General features: G+C 52.7%; 1 protein-coding gene across 2 annotated transcripts in view; it reads left to right on the top strand.

The window, feature by feature from the left end:
• Positions 1-6,455, top strand: part of LOC144736082 (tyrosine-protein kinase SYK-like) — a 48,389-nt gene extending 41,934 nt beyond the window's left edge. For both annotated transcript variants that reach the window (XM_078618679.1, XM_078618678.1), the window contains exons 12-14: positions 560-700; positions 1,510-1,622; positions 4,906-6,455. In XM_078618679.1, the coding sequence (XP_078474805.1) occupies positions 560-700; positions 1,510-1,622; positions 4,906-4,972 (321 nt within the window). In that variant the 3' untranslated portion in view covers positions 4,973-6,455. The remainder of the gene's footprint in view (positions 1-559; positions 701-1,509; positions 1,623-4,905) is intronic.
• The last annotated feature ends 16,215 nt before the right edge of the window (positions 6,456-22,670 follow it).

Below are 22,670 nucleotides of genomic sequence, written 5' to 3'. Positions count from 1 at the left end.
CCCACCGTCTACTGCCCCTCCAGATGGCTCAACGGTGGAGCGAGTGGCTCGCAATAGGAAGGTCGAGAGGTCAAAGCCCCGTTGGGGGATTGAACTCAGTCCATCATCGTCAGCTCTCCAGGGTCGATAAAACAATGATTCTGCTTGTAAGCCCAGGAAGGCATCATTGAGTCTCAACCCTTGCGCCGGAGGGTCCTGCCAAGTTTTTTTAAGTAGGAGGCGACGGTTGCTGCTGCTGCTGCTGCTACTGCTGCTGCTACGTGTCATCCTAATTAAATTGACTTGCGGTGTCGTTTTTCCAATTTGCCACATTTTGGACCGTCACACTTGTCAGCGAAGGCCCAATCTTCTCACAGCATCTCGGGAACTCTGACGTCCACTGCGAGGGACGTAGGCCAATGCACGCGCCGCAGCCCTATTAACCGGGGGGGCGGCCAGCCCCGATTCCAACCGCAAACTCCCCGCAAGGAGCGGCGTGAGCGGCCGCGATCGCCGGTGACCTCCATCCAGCAGCGGATAGATGGCGGCGGGTGACGCGGGGCGCTCCGTGCGGTTGCAGGCAAAGGTGTCGGGCAAGTGGCCGCTCAAGTGGTATGCGCCCGAGTGCATCCAGCACTTCGAGTTCTCCAGCAAGGGCGACGTGTGGAGCTTCGGGGTCACCATGTGGGAGACCTTCACCTACGGGGACCGGCCCTACAAGGTGGGGGGCGCGTGTGTGTACGTGCGCGCGTACATGGGGAGCGGTCGCGCGGTGGTCAGCGGCGCTGCGCTATGAACCCGGCGATCCGAGTTCGATTCCCGCTCGCGGCCACCAACGCCTGCGACGATTGTCTGAACTGGACCTGGGGCCTCTCCTAGGTCGACTCAGCCTCAAATGAGTACCTTGTGTGTTGTGTAAACATCGCCACTAGGGAGACAAAGGTGGCCGGGCGTGGTGCTGGTCACTGCCCCCGCGCCCCTCCCCCCCCCCCACCTGTCACAACCACACAACCGTTGTGGCGGTGGTGTGGTTGTGACGAATGTTGTGGCGGTGGTGTGGTTGTGACGAATGTTGTGGCGGTGGTGTGGTTGTGACGAGTGTTGTGGCGGTGGTGTGGTTGTGACGAATGTTGTGGCGGTGGTGTGGTTGTGACGAATGTTGTGGCGGTGGTGTGGTTGTGACGAATGTTGTGGCGGTGGTGTGGTTGTGACGAATGTTGTGACGGTGGTGTGGTTGTGACGAATGTTGTGGCGGTGGTGTGGTTGTGACGAGTGTTGTGGCGGTGGTGTAGTTGTGACGAATGTTGTGGCGGTGGTGTGGTTGTGACGAAAGTTGTGGCGGTGGTGTGGGTTCTGACGAGTGTTGTGGCGGTGGTGTGGTTGTGACGAGTGTTGTGGCGGTGGTGTGGTTGTGACGAGTGTTGTGGCGGTGGTGTGGTTGTGACGAAAGTTGTGGCGGTGGTGTGGTTGTGACGAACGTTGTGGCGGTGGAGTGGTTGTGACGAATGTGTTCTGGCCTCTTGCTTGCAGGGCTTCAAGGCAGCCGATCTGGTGGTCTTCCTGAAGGCCGAGAAGAGGCTGGACAAGCCCCCGGGATGCCCTGATGCCATCTACGAGCTCATGCTCAAGACGTGGAACATCGAGTAAGCCGCATTCACTCCCGACGCCTGAGCCACCGTCGTGGAGGAGTAGGCCCATTACCCTCAAGCGGAGAGCGCACCTCCTTCACGACCGTCTCGCCACAGAGAGAATGCAGTCCGCTCATGTCTTACACAGCCCATTGGCCCCGCGGCCTTCCGGGAGTGCAACATTTCAGCAGCGTTGATGCAGCACAAGCAAGTGGTGGTGGATGAGACGAGTGTGATCGAACCGAGTCTTCAATACGGGCGGAGTAATCAATGAGTGAACCACCACCCACCAGCACAAAGATTAAGATCCCCCGTCCAACCTTAACAGACTGTTGAGGCAAGTGCTGTTGTCGGGGTAGCACCTATGAAGGCCGGAATGGTACATGACGGGGTGGGTGGCCAGCACCACGCCCTGGTGCCAGTCACCCTGGTGACGATGTTGACTACGCATCGGGTGCGAGGATAGAGCGTTGCCGCCTCACGCGAGTCGTGCGATTTCCTCTAGGTGGTCCGGTTTCCTCCCACGTATATGATAAACGCACTCATCACGAGTCGGCTGAAAATATCTTGCAACTAAAAAAAACAAATGCAGGTCCCTCTTGGAAAAGAGTCCTATGACTCAATGTGGCTTGTTTGGCTGAATAAGTAAAGTACGAATATTATTATTATACACTTGATTCGCAAACTATGGTGGACCGTGATGTCGGCGCAAGGTCGCACGGCGCAGAGAGTGGTGATGGCCGTGGTGGGGTTTGGTCTCGTGGGGTTGGTAACGCTGAGAACTGAGACGCAACGAGTCTGTCCCCGTCTGTGTCACTCGCAGCGCCAACGCTGCCGCCAGATGGAGAGAGGTTGGGTCATGACGACAGCCTCAGAGACGCGCGCGCGTGCGTGTGCGTGTATAAATGCGAGTTTCTGTGCGAGTTTCTGTGCGTATGCGTACGTGTTTGTGTGTGTACGGGCGTGTGTGAGTAAGGCCTTGTGCGCGTTTCAAAATCTGCGCGTGCGCGCGTGTTACATTGCGACTTCTTATCTCGCACTCCGGCACTTTAACCGCACAACCATTCAGCTCCCATTTCCCTCCCCCACTACCCCCCCACTACCCACCCTCCCCCCCCACTACCCCCCCCCACTACCCACCCACCCAACCGCGCTCCTCCTCACGATGCCCGAGTCCCAGTGCGCTGGCACCAATCGGTGCCCGGGTCCTCTCCGCTCACCGCCTGTGCCCACTCCAGCGCTCTAGAAGTCGCGCTCTCGTTATCGTGGCGCTGCTGCGTCGGCAGTGGTGCACACGAAGCACAAACAGCAACAACAACAACAGCAACAAACAGCAGCAGCAACAACGCGGGGCAATTACCCTTGTGCAATTGTGCCATAAAAAAACGGCCATTTCCGGAAACATTTCTGACTGCTGAGCGGCGGCGGCTGTGGCGGCTACGCTGCTGCTGAACGCGGCTGCCTGGAGTAGTGACACAGCGTTGTGTGGGGGCAGCAGCGAGGGTTGGTGGATCACACACAGATGGGCTGTGAAACTCCCTCTATCCATGGGCATCGATTAAGAGCCGTACCTTAGCTCGCCAGGATAAGGCGGTACAGCAAGTGGGCTAATCGCCATCTGTTGCCATCTGAACGTGGGGGTTAGAGCGTTGCCCCCTTGCACACGGCGTGGGTTTTCTCCGGGTGCTCCGGTGTCTTCCCACACGTGAATAATAATAATAAACGCACTCACCCACCCACCCACTCACTCGCCGTGGGTTAGGGTTAGGCAACATATCTCACAGCACATTGAGCAGCAATTGGATTCTGGACGCTCCACTTGAAACCGCGCCCGGCGTCTTCAGGACAAGACCCAGGAAGTGAGCCTGGATTCATGGATTTTCATTGACTGCGGGTGGTAGTGGCGGTGGAGGGTTTTACAACACAAACTTAGCCAGATCGTCGTGCGGCCTGGGCCAGCAATCGGGAATCTTGACGCTGGCTGTGAACCCTTAGCACGAGTGTGACATTCTCCCCACAGTGAGTACAACGAACCAGAGGTGATCCCTGAATTGAATCGCGGCCATGATTGACCCACAAGGAGGAGGCGAGTTGATCATTGCCTGAAATAAACAATCGACCGCTTACATGTCGTGAACATTGCAAAAACAACGATTTTTGTTTGAGACATCTCCTTTACCAGTGGCAAAATATAGTAGTAGGTTTTTACCCTTTCAACTGGTACAAAAACTGACACCTTTATACAAGGCATCATGTTTGCAATAACCACAACACAAGCAGTCAAAATGCAAACAAAAAGAAACAACTCAATACTCTGATAGTGCACTGTCTTTGAGTTGTACGCCTTTTGGCGTCATCTGGTCCAACACCAATGGAGACTGGGCTCTAAGAAAAGCTGTCTCGAGTGTGGACCAATCAACTTCAAGGGCAGTGCATATTATTATCATCAGAGTTGTTTATTTTTGTTTGAATTTTGACTGCTTGTGTTGTGGTTATTGCAAACATGATGCCTTGTATAAAGGTGTCAGTTTTTGTACCAGTTGAAAGGGTAAAAACCTACTACTAACGATTGTGTTTTTATCGGTGAAAGAACATACCGGAAACTCCCCAAAGGCTGCTCCGGCCACACTGCACGCATCACGATGCTGTTGCACGATGCTGTTGCACGATGCTGTTGCAACTCTTTCAGGCACATTGTGTCGCCGATAAGACGTCGTGCCAGCTCAACACACAGTACGTGATTGGTTGATTGAGCGATGACCCCATCTCATTGAAGCGGCGGTGGGCAGGAGGTGTCGGGGTCAGAGGGGACGATGATAGCCGACGGTCGAGGATGATAACGGAGCGGAGACCGAGGAAGGGATCGCGTTTCTAGAAGACGTGCGCCGTGGAGGAGATGGAACGGTGGAATCGGCTCCTCGACCGTACAGCAGGAGCTGGGCGGATCGTTACGTTGCATGGCTGGGAGAGGTGGTGGCGGCTTGGCGAGGACGTGGTACATCAGTGGATTGATGATGGCTGACGATGACGATGATGTTGGAGTTGATGCGACCTATTTTGTACCAATCATGTACAGCCAACGTGACGTCGTTTCAATCGATCGGATCGATCAGATTGTCGGGCGATGGATCGGCTGGTAACGTGGACATGCCATCGATTGCACACGTCTTTACAACTCGTGTCAAATTATCGGGACACTTGATAATTGATGCTCTCTTCACTTCTCCCTCTCCCCCCCCCCCCCTCTCCCTCGCTCCCTCCCTGCCTCCCTTTCTCTCTCTGCGTGCCCGTCCACCAGCACCAACCTGAGGCCGTCGTTCTCGGATATTGAGGACGCGCTGGGCAGGTACCTCGCCGGGAAGTGAACCCACGGGGTCATGGAGGAGACTCGTGGAGGAGTCTCACGGAGGACCACGAGTCCCGGAGAGACCCCGTGCGAGATCCCCACCGACGCAACTCCGCAGCCACGCACCTCGCACCTTCTCTCTCTCTCCTCCTCCTCCTCCTCCCGTATGTGACGAGCCGGGGCCGGCGCGGCTCGGGACGGTCCGGGACGCGTTTCCACTGCGTAAACCGAGCCGTGCCGTTTGCGTCGCACGCGACGACAGGCGAGTCGGGACGCGCGTCGGCAGCGCGGCCAATGACGTCGCACGTGGCCAACGAATCGCGAGCCGTCCCCGTGGCCCCGCTCGGCCCCCCGAGCCGGCGTAGCACGGTTTGGTTTCCGGCTCTACAAATAGGCAATGGGAAACCACCCGTGCCGCGAGTGCTCCCGGGCTGGCTCGGCTCTGATGTGCCGGTTTTAAAAGAGTGAGTCGCGGTCCGGTCGGCCAAAATCGAGGCTCGCTCGGCCGTCAGAAGAGTTGGGTCACGACGGCTTTGAGCCTGTCGCGCTCTGGGCTCTGCGCGGCAGCTTGTGACGTGGCCGTGGAGAGTCCGTCACGTGCCAAACTGAACGTTCGTGAATGTCAGGGCTGGAAAGTCATCGCAGTAAGGACACAACTCGAATGAGACGGAATCGTGTTGTTCACGTAGTCATTGGTGACCGGCTGATATAACCAACTCACTGCACTTCAGAACCCGGTTTAATCGCAGGTTGTTAATTGGATGGCATCATCAGCTATGGTCTCTCCACTGCTGGATAAATGCTTGTCTACAACATACAGCCTCCTCCACACACCACCCCGACATGCGCACATACACACACACACACGCAAAAATAACCCCCCCCCCCCCCCCCCGTAGAGCCTTCAGAGGCTGTTGGGGCAAGTGCTGTTAGCGAGCACTTATGAAGGCCGGCACAGTACACGAGGGGGTGGGTGGCAGCACCACGCCCGACCACCTTTGTCTTCCCAGTGGCGATGTTTACACCCCGCACCAGGTACTCGTTTGAGACTGAGCCGACCTAGGGGAGGCCCAGAACCGGTTCAGGTAATCGTCACTGGCGTTGGCCGTGAGCGGGAATCGAACTCGGGTCACCGGGTTCGTAGTGCAGCGTGCAAACCGCTCCACTACCGCTCCCCACAGACACACTCCAGACACACACTCACACCCTCCCCTGACCCTCCACTCTTGTCCCTCTTTACTCGAACACATTCACCGGCAGCTGGGACGCCGCTGTGTCACCCGCGAGGATTCGGCTCCACACACCGAATCAATCACCAGCACCGCTCATCCCACAGGATGTCCGATTCTGGTCCGTGTCACACAGATCCTCCTCCTGTGGAGTGGTGGACGTTGTTGTTGTTGTCGTGGCTATTCTTGGTTTTGTTATTGTATGCAGCACGGTTATTGTTGTTCTCATGTCGGTGGTTACGCTGCCGTAACGTAGCAACGGGTCGGTAAGCATCACCCGTTCACTCACCCACTCACCCACCCGCTCACTCACCCGCTCACCCACCCGCTCACTCACCCGCTCACCCACCCACTCACTCAACCGCTCACTCACCCCCTCACCCACCCGCTCACTCACCCCCTCACCCACCCGCTCACTCACCCCCTCACCCACCCGCTCACTCACCCACTCACCCACCCGCTCACTCACCAACTCACCCACCTGCTCATTCACCCACCCGCACACCCACCCGCTCACTCACCCGCTCACTCAGCCGCTCACCCACCCGCTCACTCAGCCGCTCGCTCAGCCGCTCACCCACCCGCTCACTCAGCCGCTCACCCACCCGCTCACTCAGCCGCTCACCCACCCGCTCACTCAGCCGCACACCCACCCGCTCACTCAGCCGCTCACCCACCCGCTCACTCACCCACCCGCTCACTCAGCCACTCACCCACCCGCTCACTCAGCCACTCACCCACCCGCTCACTCAGCCACTCACCCACCCGCTCACTCAGCCACTCACCCACCCGCTCACTCAGCCACTCACCCACTCGCTCACTCAGCCACTCACCCACCCACTCACCCCCTCACCCACCCGCTCACTCACCCACTCACCCACCCGCTTACTCACCAACTCACCCACCCGCTCACTAACCCACCCGCTCACTCACCCACTCACCCACCCGCTCACTCACACCCTCACCCACCTGCTCACTCACAACCTCACCCACCTGCTCACTCACACCCTCACCCACCCGCTCACTCACCCACTCACCCACCCACTCACCCACCCGCTCACTCACCCACTCACCCACTCACCCACCCGCTTACTCACCAACTCACCCACCCACTCACTCACCCGCTCACTCACCCACTCACCCACCCACTCACCCACCCGCTCACCCACTCACTCACCCGCTCACTCACCCCCTCACTCACCCGCTCACTCACCCACTCACCCACCCGCTCACTCACCCACTCACCCACCCGCTCACTCACCCAACCACACGCCCGCTCACTCATTCACTCAGTTACTTATTTTAGCTCACACAATACACTTAAAACGCGACCATGCCCCCCGCCCCCCCAATAAATGTGCCAAGGGCATCGTATGACCATACTTCCCCCGCACTGATCAGTGTAAGTTATCTGAACGTGTTCTGGGCGAGCTCAGGACGTTCAGATATCGATCTCGGCCCGTTGTGTTCGTAGCGCAGTGCGCTAACCGCTCCGCCACCGCTCCCCGTTACCCCGTAGATGTTACTTGGCGGCGTTCATGAGTAACTCTGTGATTTTTCAATCGTTGCCAACGTAGTTACATTTTTGTTATTCGATCTCTGCCACGGGTTTTATTTGTTTGTTTTGTGAACGTGTGCTCCGAGTTCATACAATGCAGGTATAACTTTGTCTGCTTTATATTTATTCGCTCAAAGAGGTATACGATTTTAACTTAACTCGTAGGTTTCCATAACCAGTAGAATCGTCCACATTTGTGTTGGGGTCAAGGCCACGTGTCAGGAATTTTATGCCAAAAACTGTCAGTGGCCCTCCACCATCCGACGAGATTGTCATCTTGACACAGACGAAATCAATTATTGACGCACACGCCGATGCATTGAGCAACTTCTGACCAATACAGCGCCGCCTCCCCCTTCTCCCCCTCCCCCCATCCTCACCCCCCCCCCCATCCTCACCCTCCCCCCCCCATCCTCATCCCCCTCCCCCCCTCATCCCCCTCCTGCCCCTCGGGACTGCCGTCTCGAGACGTCTGGCGACCGAGACGCGTGACGAAGTTTCGCCGATAGCGACGACGTCATCACGCGGCGGTCTTCCCGTCGGGTGGTGGAGGGCTTGACGGCGAAAATCTCGTCGCAAAAACCGCCACCGCGTTGGGCCTGACCCCCAAACAACCACCAATAGGGACCCGGTATAACATGCGTTACGTATGAGAGTGATGCTACGGCCCCATAGCAATACCCGCCCCCCCCTACCCTGATCCGTTCTCTGCTTTTACTGTCGCTCTCACCGGCGTCGCGTCCGATGTTTGTGTGCGGCCAGGAAGCTCTCCACTCTCCGATCACTGCCAATTACTCTGCTGGGATCATTTCCCGTCGTTCTCGTCCCCGATCGCACCGCCACCGGCGGCGTCACAGACACGGAAACGCCGCGTGGCAGCACGAACCTCTGCGTTGTTTTGAGTACGGCCCGCAGACGCGGACATTGCAGAGCCACATCTGAGATGCCCGCTTCTTCAGGTGACCTCTAGTCGACGTCGAGTGGACCCGTGGAAGTGGAAGTCGCTGAGCTGACTTTGAGATCCCCGCTTGTTCACGTGACCTCTGGCCCACACACAGTAGAGGGCAGCACTTCTCCACCCGCTCTGCCGTACGAGAGTAATGTTCTGTTGAGAACCGGTGTCTGGATTCGCAGTGTCCACGAACGTGATGAATCGCCGGTGGTAGCGCAAGCGTGGTTGTAAAGAATATGAAATAACAAAATAGCTGGGAAGACGATTCGTTTTCCTTCTTCCAATATCCTCCCCCAGCAAAAAAACATGTATTTTTACCCATCCCATCAGCCACACGCCTTTCCTTCTGGGAGGGCATATCTTGTGGGCGGCATTAGTTCAACACAAGCACAATTCTGGACCGGTTTCGCCATTCATTGTCTCATCAGCACTGCCAGATGGTTATGGGTAAGGGGTTAGATATAGGTGCTGCTTTGACTCAAAACTATATAAGACACGACACAATATAATGCTAACAAGGACATATATTTGTAAATGGTGTTTACTTTTTATAATGCTCTACTACTATTACGATATAAAATATATACTTTGTAAATCTTATAAAATGTTTTTTTGCAGAAATAAAATCCAGCGGTTACGATCTGCGGTGTTTTCGCGTCACGTGCCCGGAGAGTCGTCATCACCCTCCTAGCCTTGCCCCGCCCCTCGTGACTTGCCCCGCCCTCTCGTGCCTTGCCCCGCCCCCTCTGCCTTGCCCCGCCCCCTCTGCCTTGCCCCGCCCATCTAGCCGCCCTCATCTCCTTCCACGTCCCCTCTCGTTCTTTTCGTTCCCAATCTCCTCTCTGTCCCTCCTTCTCGGCCCTTCTCCCTCCTTGCACCCCTCCACTCGAATCAACTTCACCCCGTACGTGAAGCAGTCCCCCGGCTTAACCTCCTTCCGTTCCCCTCTTAAAGCTTCACCTCTTCTCCATTGCTCATTCCCCTTCCTCTTTTCTCCCTCGCGCCTCCACCCCTTCACGTCCCACCCCTCCTCTTTCGGTCCCCTCTATCGCTGTCACTCATTCCTCAATCATTGTAGCACACCCATGCCGAATACATCTTTCAAGACAGACAACAATCAAATAAATACACATCAGCACCGTCACTATTTAACATATACTGCATATATATATCGGTGATCTGCCATGTACATCATCTCGCAAGTCTATGTGAGCAGATATATCTTTTCTAATATTGGAAGAAAGAGCGTTCCAGACGGCTTGCAGAAGTGCATCTGAAAGCGCGCGATGCAGTTCCCTTGCGGTTGTGAGCAATCTCATGGGTGGGGAGGGGAGAGGCTGCGATTTGCTCTTTACCAGAAGAACACGGCAGGCAGGCAGCTCAGAGCAAGTTTGAGCCCAAAGTCCAAGAGGGAGCACCTATTATGGGCCCTACGACGCACGAGAGAGGGAATGTGGTGTGGTTATAACCACGCCCGACCACTTTTATCTCCCTTTGTGGCCATCACGCCACCACACGCGGCACTCGTGCCAGGCTAGGTGCACTATTTATTTTATCTACTCTGTGCGCACGCGCACACATGCGCTCGCGCCCACCCGCATGTACCCGACCACTTGAATCACTCGCTCGATTTTTCCCAAATCCAATTTCGTTTCTGCCTTGACGTCTGCTGAATGTGTCCCCTCCCCCTCCTCATTCTTTTCCATCTCGGAATCCCATCTCGGAAGAGCGTGGAAGCACGTTACGTGACCCGGACGCTGCATCACATTTCCGACATCAGGGCGAGAGAGTCCGTCGAGTCAATTAAAAAGCTATTTGCGAGCAGCTGAGATACAGTTCCAGCTGTTTCTTATCGCCGTGCTATCCTTCATCTACCCAGGATCTGTCATCAACCGGTGATGCACACGTGGACGTCGACTGCCTCTTTTGCAAGGGCGACCTGGGTCGCATCAATCGGCTGTGCTCTGAGGAAGGGCCGTTGCCCAAAACGTCGTCGCCCCATGAGACACTGTTCCTTCTTTCGGTAGCGTAGTGTTTGAACATAGTGCTGGGGTCACATTCGGCACAATGTAAGAGCGTCTTGTTTAAATAATTTAAATGTAACAAACGTAGACAAAATTTAACAATGAATTCACGCGATAAACAACGTGAATATGTCTGCCAGCCAGCGAAACTTTTTTTTATATATAAATATATAGTCAGTGTCGAGTATAACTGTAGGAGGAGAGAGTGGTTGGATTCGGCGAGGAGAGGGAACGGAGACAATTGCCACAAAACCCGGAGCGGAGTCGGTAAGAGCGGCTCCGGTCGCCATTCGGAGGGACGCTGACGGCCAGGGAGAGAGGCGCTGAGCGTTGTCGACCAACCCACATCGGAGAATTCACGCTGGGTGCGATGCGGTGCATGGGGTGGTCATCCAGCAGTGGATATACCATGGTTGTTGACGATGGAGCCAGTGTGAACGCATTTACCACGAACATCACCGTATCGTAACCATGGCAGATAATGTCAGCGTCGCGACACAGTGCACTTCGTGAAGTTGTGAACACGCAGCTAGGGCAAGAGACGAAAGAGGGTTTCTGAGTAGATGTGGCTTTAGGGGCAAGTTGTGTGCTGAACATATCGACACTGATAACAGCATCGTGAGTCATGATCATTCCACTGGTGGATGAAGGCCTCCTCCTCGAGCCACCATCACCGCCACTGCTCACGATCCTGCGGTTGCAACGTTCCACCCAGCGGCTGCTCGACACACCACGATCAGATTATAGGGACGACGGTGGTGGCCGATGGTCGACGATAATAACGGAGCAGCACCTAAGAAATGGAACGCGTCCGAGACGACTCGAGGAGACGGAGCGATGGAATCAGCTCGTGGGTAGAGCAGGCCCTGGGCGGTTCGTTGCATCGCAGGATCGTGGCGTCTGGGGGAGGCCTTCAACCAGCAGTGGCATTGACTGTGGCTGACGATGATGAAATCATCGAGTGGTGTTTTCTCCCCAACACAGCTCAAGGTTTGCTATTTCAGATGGGGTTTCAGACTGTGGCGGGTAACCCGATGCGCAATGACCAGACGACTCAATTGTCCGGCTCGTGTAGAATGAGTAATTCTGAGGGATTTTGGGATTGTGTGACAACACAAAATGTCAAGCAGGGGGAATGCGCGTGCGTGCGCACGCGCGTGCGCGTGTTTTTACTGTGCATGCTAATGACCACACGCGCGCCTTGTCTCTGGCTGGGCGCGCAGTCGCCAGTGACGGCGTCAATAATGCAGAGACACAACCATGACGGCGACGCGGCACAGCAGGCGTGCGTGGTTCCAGTCCGGTAGACCGCCCTGGTTATCCCTGCGAGTGTGGCGAGTGTACTCACCGTCACCATAACCACCCGCCCGTCTGCCTCGCTCACAGCAGATGCCAACGACTCCCTGGCGTCGTTCGGGAGGCATCCAATCCGTCGTGTGCCCGCGCCACCAAATAAAAAAAATAACACCTCCGAATGACTCAATTGGGATCACGCAAACAGCAACTTCGCCCCCTACTGTGAAGCTATTGCAGACAGTGTGTCTGAAATACAGCAGCAGCAGCGCCTTCCCTTATAATAATATCATCATTATAAGAGAGATATGTTAGTGAGATTCAAGAGGTTGGTTGGGTCACCATCAGCGACAATAATTTAATCAATTGCCTCCATCACCATCATTACAACGAATCATGCAATCGTCATTATGTATCATAACTCATCATCAATTATAACCATCAGAAACAATAATAGATTATTCCAATCTTGATAAATAATAATTCCATCAATGATCACCAATTCACAATAACTCAAACAATTGTCAACCATCAGCATCATCATTATTCTGGTGTCGGAAAAAATATGTACCACTTTGCGGGAAGTCAGTGGACCTTGTGGCCTGCTCCAAGCCATGGAAATGTGGAGTTTCCACCACCGGCTCGGGGTCACTAATGGAGACGAGCGCCACATCGCGGCTCGCTCGAGCAGAAAATACTTTTTCATTTCGCCCAGAAAATCGTCACGGAGTCTCAAGAGTGATCTTCAGGAGGGTCCCGCGACACTGGGATGTTTGGCCAATTCTTATGATTCACAACTCCCACGTGGCTTCCTCTCCAACCACCACGTCAAGATTTTACTTCAGTTGCAATACCCAGTCTCGTCCGCCAAGCGGAGCAGCTGCTACATGATATGTCAATTAAAGAGCATTACCCGTGACGTTACCTATTATATGCACTACATAATAGAAAATACTGTTTGATATCGTGAGGGGGAATATTCGTAAAACAACATCGGCAGGCAATTCGCCTCTTTCATGTGTGTCCGTCTACAAAATAAAATAACAAATTTGAACAAACCCCATCAACCACATGGCCTCTTGGGAATTAATTTTATTCGCAGAATTGATTCAACACAGGCAAACTCTGGACCGGTTTCGACATTTAGCGTCTCATCAGCAACGTCAGGCTTTGTTGGAACCAATGCTGGTGAACTGCCAGATGGTTATAGGCAATGACCCCTCTCTCTATGTTAGATATGGATCCTCAATCGATGTAAAACTCTACAACGGCTGTATGTTGAACTTCTTTTGCACCATTCGTAGCCAACCGCGCTAATCGTAGGTACGGGGGAAGGACAACAGAATAATAACCAAAAAGCAGTTCTAAAGAAAAGCTGACGCAGAATAATCATAGACTCGCACAGAGACCCACAGACTCACGCGAAGACCCAGAGATCCACACAGAGATGCACAGATCCACAGACTCGCATAAAAACAATGTCTGTGAACCACTCGACGATGGTAGGCAACCATCCTCTCAATTAGGCATAGAGGTGTATGTATATATGGTAGATGTATAGTGTATATATACAGTGAGGGAAAAAGTATTTGATCCCCTGCTGATTTTGTACGTTTGCCCACTGACAAAGAAATGATCAGTCTATAATTTTAATGGTAGGGTTATCTGAACAGTGAGAGACAGAATAACAGCAAAAAAATCCAGAAAAACGCATGTCAAAAATGTTATAATTTGATTTGCATTTTAATGAGGGAAATACGTATTTGACCCCCTCTCAATCAGAAAGATTTATGGCTCCCAGGTATCTTTTATACAGGTAACGAGCTGAGATTAGGAGCACACTCTTAAAGGGAGTGCTCCTAATTTCAGCTTGTCACCTGTATAAAAGACACCTGTTCATAGAAGCAATCAATCAATCAGATTCCAAACTCTCCACCATGGCCAAGACCAAAGAGCTCTCCAAGGATGTCAGGGACAAGATTGTAGACCTACACAAGGCTAGAATGGGCTACAAGACCATCGCCAAGCAGCTTGGTGAGAAGGTGACAACAGTTGGTGCGATTATTCGCAAATGGAAGAAACACAAAAGAACTGTCAATCTCCCTCGGTCTGGGGCTCCATGCAAGATCTCACCTCGTGGAGTTGCAATGATCATGAAAACGGTGAGGAATCAGCCCAGAACTACACGGGAGGATCTTGTCAATGATATCAAGGCAGCTGGGACCATAGTCACCAAGAAAACAGTTGGTAACACACTACGCCGTGAAGGAGGGAAAAAGTATTTGATCCCCTGCTGATTTTGTACGTTTGCCCACTGACAAAGAAATGATCAGTCTATAATTTTAATGGTAGGGTTATTTGAACAGTGAGAGACAGAATAACAGCAAAAAAATCCAGAAAAACGCATGTCAAAAATGTTATAAATTGATTTGCATTTTAATGAGGGAAATAAATATTTGACCCTTCTGCAAAACATGACTTAGTACTTGGTGGCAAAACTCTTGTTGGCAATCACAGAGGTCAGACGTTTCTTGTAGTTGGCCACCAGGTTTGCACACATCTCAGGAGGGATTTTGTCCCACTCCTCTTTGCAGATCTTCTCCAAGTCATTAAGGTTTCGAGGCTGACGTTTGGCAACTCTAACCTTCAGCTCCCTCCACAGATTTTCTATGGGATTAAGGTCTGGAAACTGGCTAGGCCACTCCAGGACCTTAATATGCTTCTTCTTGAGCCACTCCTTTGTTGCCTTGGCCGTGTGTATTGGGTCATTGTCATGCTGGAATACCCATCCACGACCCATTTTCAATGCCCTGGCTGAGGGAAGGAGGTTCTCACCCAAGATTTGATGGTACATGGCCCCGTCCATCGTCCCTTTGATGCGGTGAAGTTGGCCTGTCCCTTTAGCAGAAAAACACCCCCAAAGCATAATGTTTCCACCTCCATATTTGACTGTGGGGATGGTGTTCTTGGGGTCATAGGCAGCATTCCTCCTCCTCCAAACACGGCAAGTTGAGTTGATGCCAAAGAGCTCCATTTTGGTCTCATCTGACCACAACACTTTCACCCAGTTGTCCTCTGAATCAGTCAGATGTTCATTGGCAAACTTCAGACGGGCATATATATGTGCTTTCTTGAGCAGGGGGACCTTGCTGGTGCTGCAGGATTTCAGTCCTTCACGGCGTAGTGTGTTACCAACTGTTTTCTTGGTGACTATGGTCCCAGCTGCCTTGATATCATTGACAAGATCCTCCCGTGTAGTTCTGGGCTGATTCCTCACCGTTTTCATGATCATTGCAACTCCACGAGGTGAGATCTTGCATGGAGCCCCAGACCGAGGGAGATTGACAGTTCTTTTGTGTTTCTTCCATTTGCGAATAATCGCACCAACTGTTGTCACCTTCTCACCAAGCTGCTTGGCGATGGTCTTGTAGCCCATTCTAGCCTTGTGTAGGTCTACAATCTTGTCCCTGACATCCTTGGAGAGCTCTTTGGTCTTGGCCATGGTGGAGAGTTTGGAATCTGATTGATTGATTGCTTCTATGAACAGGTGTCTTTTATACAGGTGACAAGCTGAAATTAGGAGCACTCCCTTTAAGAGTGTGCTCCTAATCTCAGCTCGTTACCTGTATAAAAGATACCTGGGAGCCATAAATCTTTCTGATTGAGAGGGGGTCAAATACGTATTTCCCTCATTAAAATGCAAATCAAATTATAACATTTTTGACATGCGTTTTTCTGGATTTTGTTGTTGTTATTCTGTCTCTCACTGTTCAAATAAACCTACCATTAAAATTATAGACTGAGCATTTCTTTGTCAGTGGGCAAACGTACAAAATCAGCAGGAGATCAAATACTTTTTTCCCTCACTGTATAGACCCACGGATATTTCCTTTCGGACCACAGCGTTGTTGAGGAATGCCTTGAATTGTTGTCATTTGTGTTTAGTAATTCCAACGCAGGGTCACAAACAATTGCGTCCCATGGCAATTGCCGGATGACACTGCGCCTTTTGTGTTTTGACCCGAGCCAAGAGATTGCAGGTTGTGCCCATGACTCATCCACCCGGAACGTGTCCGGAGGGAGGCCTTAATCCAGCAGTGGATTGACCATGGCTGTTGGTGGTGGTGATGATGATGTGGAGACAGTCGGCGGTGTGACACCGTCATGCATGTCGTGCGACATTCTTGCCGTGTATGTAGGTCACTGTGTGCATATGCTGAGAGACGCGGAGAGAGCGAAAATTGCATTTCCCCCCCCTATAATTTGACACCAATGTCTTTAGATTTCCTTCAACGCTGTGACGTGCGCTATGCCACTTGACCGCCGACGTGGCCCAGAGCGAGAGGGTTCTGCCGCTTGTTGGAAGATGTTCACGGGTCGAGTCCCGCGGCCGCCCTAATTAATACTGCGGTGTGTATTGACCGTGAAAATGCCACGCGCCGTCTGCTTCACTCAAAGTGGACGTTACAGATCCCGTGCTGTCATTCGCAAGAGTGGGCCATTATGTGCCAGCCTCAAGGTCCAAATAAGCACATTTGGAAAATTAGAATTAATTGGGATCACAAACACAGAGTAGCAATCATCGCTCCCTGCTGCGAAAACCTGGCAGGGCCCTCCTGAAAACAAAGTGTCTTGAGACTCGATGAGGCTTTCCTGGGTAAACGAGCGGAATCACAAAAAACAACATTGAAAGCTGCTGCCAACTTCAGCACCCCCTCAGCGCTGTCGTGGCCGGGGGTAGACTCCTCTTCATAATTATCCCACTCTTCTTCATTTATGCACGGGCAAAATTGGTACCGCCATAGCAACGTGGAATATCCACCACTGGCTCCACAGGGCAGTAAGCAGCAGATACGCAACATACGAATGCCTGGGTGCTCGGTTCACGCGGAGAGCGACCGGGACTCGCGCCACGGCCGTGGTGAAGCACCCGCCTTGCTTCTTACTCACAAAGCCCTTTATCGACCGCAGCTTATTGAGCACAATTCCGTGCGCCTCTGTTAGGCAAAGGAGCAGCCGCCTCCTCTGCCGCCCTCGTGATTACGCACAGCGAGGGACCGCATTGACAGTCCGGCTAGACGCTGGTGGCGAGCGCTAATGAAGGTCACGGCATCGGTGCGCGTAGTTGAGTGGGGAGGTGGTAGTGCCGATGGTGGTGGTGTGGTTAACAACACCGCCCTTACCCAGCCTCCGTCCCCTACGTCCCCTACGTCGAAGTGTTGATATAATGCACTGGGTGAGTCCTGGTCTTTAGAAATGGGACAGTTCGCCAGCATTGGTTCAAGCGAGCCGGACTCGACTGATGTGACGCTGAACATTGAATCCCGACCACAGGTTTGCTTCTTATTCAACCAATGCTGCTGATGCGATGCCATCCCTGAAGTTCGTGGTGGTTGATGGGATGTGTTCAAACACTTGTTTAGTTTGCACGTGGAGAGACTGATATTAAAAAGGGCTATCTGCTTATTTATTTGAGTACCGGCCCCATACATTCACGGATGCATTTATTTGGGACATTGCATTTTCGGCACTTTTGGATAAATTGTAAATATCGAGACATGACGCTAACCCCCGTTTTAGCCGCGTACACGCTCAGGCAAGGGTCGGCAACGATCATAACAAGAATATACTTTTTTTTCGATTTTTTTTTCGAATTCGGGAAATCAACCTCAATATTTCCAGAGCCGAAGTGCATTGTGTGGTGAATACGAGACGGTGGTTGTTAGCAAGCGCCTGTGAAGGCCCCAGTGCCGATGTTTCACCGCACCAGTTACTCATTTAAGGCGAAGTCGACCTCGAGGAGGCCTATGACCTATTCAGATATTGGCCACTGTTGTTGGTCGTGAGCAGGAAATCGAACTGGGGTAGCCGGGTTCGTCGCCGTGAGCTCACCGCTACGCTACCGCTCCCGTACACACACACGGAGAGACATACAAAGACAAAGAATACCCGTATAGCCTTAACAGACTGTAGGGGCAAGTGCTGTTAGCGAGCACCTATGAAGGCCGAAACGGTACACGAGGGGGTGGGTGGGCCAGCACCACGCCCGACCGCCTTTGTCTCCCCAGTGGCGATGTTTACACACCGCACCAGGTACTCATTTAAGGCTGAGTCGACCTAGGGGAGGCCCAGGACCGGTTCAGATAATCGTCACTAGTGTTAGCCGTGAGCGGGAATCGAACCCGGGTCGCCAGGTTCATAGCGCAGCGCGCTAACCGCTACACTACCGCTCCCCACAGATACACACACACGGACACACACACACGTGGACGGGTCAAGGTCTTCCGCGTGTGATGCCGCATTTGTGGAGGCGAGGAATGCGAATCGGCCTTCAGTCGCTAAAGCCTCTCATGTAATTAACTACATCAAGGTTCTCCGGGAATAACTCGCATCACCACCACAACCACCACCACCACCACAACCACCACCACCACCACAACCACCACCACCACCACCACCTTCATTCACAGCCACACGCGTCTCAGGCACTCATCATCGCCGTCGCCATTATTACTATTATATCATCCAAACCATAATCAATATCCTCATCATCATCATCATCATATTGTGATCATTATCACTACCATTATCACACTCATCAACATCATCATCATCACCACTAACATCATCATCACGATCAATACCATCAATATCATTATAACCACCACAACCACTCTCATCATCATCATCTTTTGAAGCACCACAACTACAGTCATAATCATAACCATAACCATCACAACGACCACTGGCATCGTGCTTTTTATGACCAACAACATCATCAGCATCATCAACAACATCAGCATCAACAACAACAACAACATCATCAACAACAACAACATCATCAACAACAACAACAGCATCATCACCAACATCAGCTTCATCAACAACATCAGCATCATCACCAACAACATCAACAACAACACCATCAACAACATCATAAACAACATCATCAACAACATCAGCATCATCAACAACATCAGCATCATCAACAACATCAGCATCATCAACTCCATTTCTTACTCTTCCACGCTGTCTGGAAGTATTGGAATGCGTGGGGCGATCACCCACACTTTACCCCACCTATGTATACCAGATTCTTTATTTATCTTGGAGAAATCCGATAAGCTATGAAGCTCTTTTTCACAGATGTGTTCAGTAGGGGCGGGAACCGCTGGGGGGAGGGAGGGGTGGGACCGGGGAGAAGGGGCGAGGGGATCCAGGAGAGCTGTCGACCTCTGGATGATTGCAAGTCCGATGTGACAACCATCACGGCGCTGTGGCAGCGGACTGCTCTCCCGTCTCTCGTGACCAGAGTGAGAAGCCCAGCAGGGAGTCTCATTTGCAACAGCGACCAAATCTATTAAATCAAATTAAGTACAGCAATGAGATAGGCAGCAATCGGGAAAAAAAGAACACCACCTCACATGAGGAATCTCAACTCTTTACACAAACGCAAATCAGCGTTAACTCAAAGCTGGATATTAAATTCCTTGCAGCACAAATCGGCGGGGGCATATTTACCTCCAGATCGTAGCACGAGTAACAAAACCAATCTACACAGAGCATTGCACATTAAACAGATTTAAGCCGACTGTGTTACTAATATGGTACGAATATGTTAACAAAGAAGGGAATATTTCGAAAGTAATGTAAATCCGGGCATGCATCTCTCCACGCTGATTTAATTTTAAAAAATCACGTTGATTTAAATTGGCCAGGTCCCTGGGCACTGGATATTGAATAACCCTTTACAGACCGACCGAGCAGGCTGGATGTGTGTGTGTGGTTACACACTCAGCTGGTGCAGCTGGCCTGGAACAAGCGACGTGGTGACATCGCCGACACTTCGTAGCGAAAGGCGACTGTTGTTGATGTTGTTTTTGCCCACACTCACACACTCACACGTGCATGTGTGTGGTGGCCGAGTGGCCGAGTGGCCCACTCAGAAACCGTCACCCCGCTGACGTCCTGTGTGTCAATCCGGGTTCAGACGCCCAGCCGAAGCGATTACACGGGGGTCATATAGACTCACACAGCGTCCCGTAGAGTCTCACAGAGACCCAAATAATCACGGAGAGATGCTAAGACTCACGTCGACCCAGTCGTGATTAAACAGACTCGAAATCGAAAAGCAGAAAACCCCCATTATGTAAATTAGAGCAAGGAAAACTAAATATCAATCAGAGCAAAAAATGCGTTGCTGGAGAAAACGGTGCACGAACCTACATCGATGGGACACAATGCATTATTTGATGTTTAAACAGCAATGCACTTGCGCGAAAAACATGGGAATACGTGGGATGGCAGAACGTAGAGGGGGAAGTGCAGATGTTTAAGCGAAATGCTAAGAGAGGTATAGGCAAGGGTGGAGTGGAGATGGGATCACGGGAAAAAGATGGAGCGAGGGGGAAGGGGGAGTTCACGAGGCAGCGAGAGAGGGGGGCACGGGGAGGAGGAGCAGGCAGCAGGTGCATCGATGAAGGTGAGAGATGGGAAACAAGAGGAGACAAGGGGCTGTAGGGGGGGAGCGTGGGGGGGGGAGGGATAAGGTGGGGTGGTGAGAGAGACCCTGAGAGATTAGAAGGAGGGAGGGAGCTGGCGGGAGTGGGAGGGCGAATAAGAGAATGCGAGGAGGAGGAGGAGAGGAACTCTACGGGAGAGAGGGGAGGGAAAGAGAGGGCTGGAGAGGCTGGAGCGTGAGACGAGAGGACGCATCGCGACCCCAGAGTTCACTCAGCCAAGTTCGAGCCCCTCCACCTCCTCCTCCTCCACTACGATCGCTGCGGCTGCTGCTGCGGCTGCTGCGGGTTCCCCGGGAGCGCGGCTCAAGTCGCCACACGGAGAGTGCAATCGTCACCCTCGCGGAGCGCGTCTCGTGAGTACACGTGTGTGTGCGTGTGTGTGCGTGTGTGTGAGTACGCGTGTGTGTGTGTGAGTGCACGTGTGTGTGTGAGTACATGTGTGTGTGAGTACGCGTGTGTGTGCATGTGTGTGTGTGAGTACACGTGCGTGTGTACGTGTGTGTGCGTGTGTGTGAGTACGTGTGTGTGTGAGTACGCGTGTGTGTGTGAGTACGCGTGTGTGTGTGTACGTGTGTGTGTGTGTGTGTGAGTGAGTACGTGTCTGTGTGAGTACGCGTGCGTGTGTGCGTACACGTGCATGTGTGAGTACGCGTGTGTGTGTACGTGTGTGTGAGTGAGTACGCGTGTGTGTGAGTATGGGTGTGTGTGTGAGTACGCGTGTGTGTGTGAGTACGCGTGCGTGTGTGAGTACACGTGCGTGTGTACGTGTGTGTGTGAGTGAGTACGTGTCTGTGTGAGTACGCGTGCGTGTGTGAGTACACGTGCATGTGTGAGTACGCGTGTGTGTGTGTACGTGTGTGAGTGAGTACGCGTGTGTGTGAGTATGGGTGTGTGTGTGAGTACGCGTGCGTGTGTGAGTACACGTGCGTGTGTACGTGTGTGTGTGTGTGAGTGAGTACGTGTCTGTGTGAGTACGCGTGCGTGTGTGAGTACACGTGCATGTGTGAGTACGCGTGTGTGTGTACGTGTGTGTGAGTGAGTACGCGTGTGTGTGTGAGTACACGTGTGTGTGTGTACGCGTGTGTGAGTGAGTACGTGTGTGTGAGTGAGTACGTGTGTGTGTGTGAGTACGTGTGTGTGTGTGAGTACGTGAGTGTGTGTGTGAGTACGTGTGTGAGTGCACGTGCGTGTATGAGTACGAGTGTGTGAGTACGAGTGTGTGAATACGTGTGTGTGTGTAGGTGAATACGCGTGTGTGCGTGTGAGTACGTGTGTGTGTGTGAGTACGAGTGTGTGCGAGTACGCGTGTGTGTGTGAGTACGCGTATGTGTGAGCACGTGTGTGAATACGCGTGTGTGTACGTGTGTGTGTGTCAATGTGTCTTTGTAAATGGGGAGGGCGGTAGAGTAGCGGTTAGGGCGCTAAGCTCTGAACCCGTTGACTTGAGTTCGATTCCCGCTCACGGTTATCTGGGCCTCCACGATGCTCGACTCAGCCTCGAAATGAGTCCCTGGTGCCATGTGTAGACATCACCACGAGGAAGACCAGGGCGGCCGGGCGTGCTTCTACCAAAACCACCCCCTCAGTAATAAGCGCTCGCAAGCAGCGCTTTCCCCCACGGTCTGCGTGCAAGTACAGTATACCCAAGGTGCGTGTGTGTTTGTGTATCTACGTGTGCGTGTATGTCTTTGATTACAACGGCATATACACGGATTGGAAAGGCCTTCATCCAGCAGTGGACAGATCCTAGGTCACAGTGGGAGACGATGCGATGGAGAACCTGCCATGGGCTCGTGTGCGCTCTGTGTATTCACGACAGACATCCTGATGAGACACTGAATATCGGAACCGGTCCAGAGTTTGCTTGTGCTGAACCAACGCTCCTGAGATCATGCGCTTCCAGGAGGGAGGCCGTTTGGCTGATGGGATGCGTACACATTTACATTGTACATGGTGTGGAGAGAAGGGTGTGGGAAGGAATTGCATCGTCTGTTGGCGTGATTTTGCTGCCTTCGTGTCGAGTTGGGAATTGAAGGACCGCTCCGGGACGTTGTCCAATCAAGGACTGCCGCCGTCTCGTCTTCACATCGCATTGCGCCTCTTCAAGTGTTGAGTTTTGTATCGAATTCGATAACAAGA

The sequence above is a fragment of the Lampetra planeri genome, chromosome 3 (assembly GCF_965212315.1).
Source record: "Lampetra planeri chromosome 3, kcLamPlan1.2.h2, whole genome shotgun sequence".
Lineage (NCBI taxonomy): Eukaryota > Metazoa > Chordata > Hyperoartia > Petromyzontiformes > Petromyzontidae > Lampetra > Lampetra planeri.
This window is presented reverse-complemented; position numbering and strand designations above follow the sequence as displayed.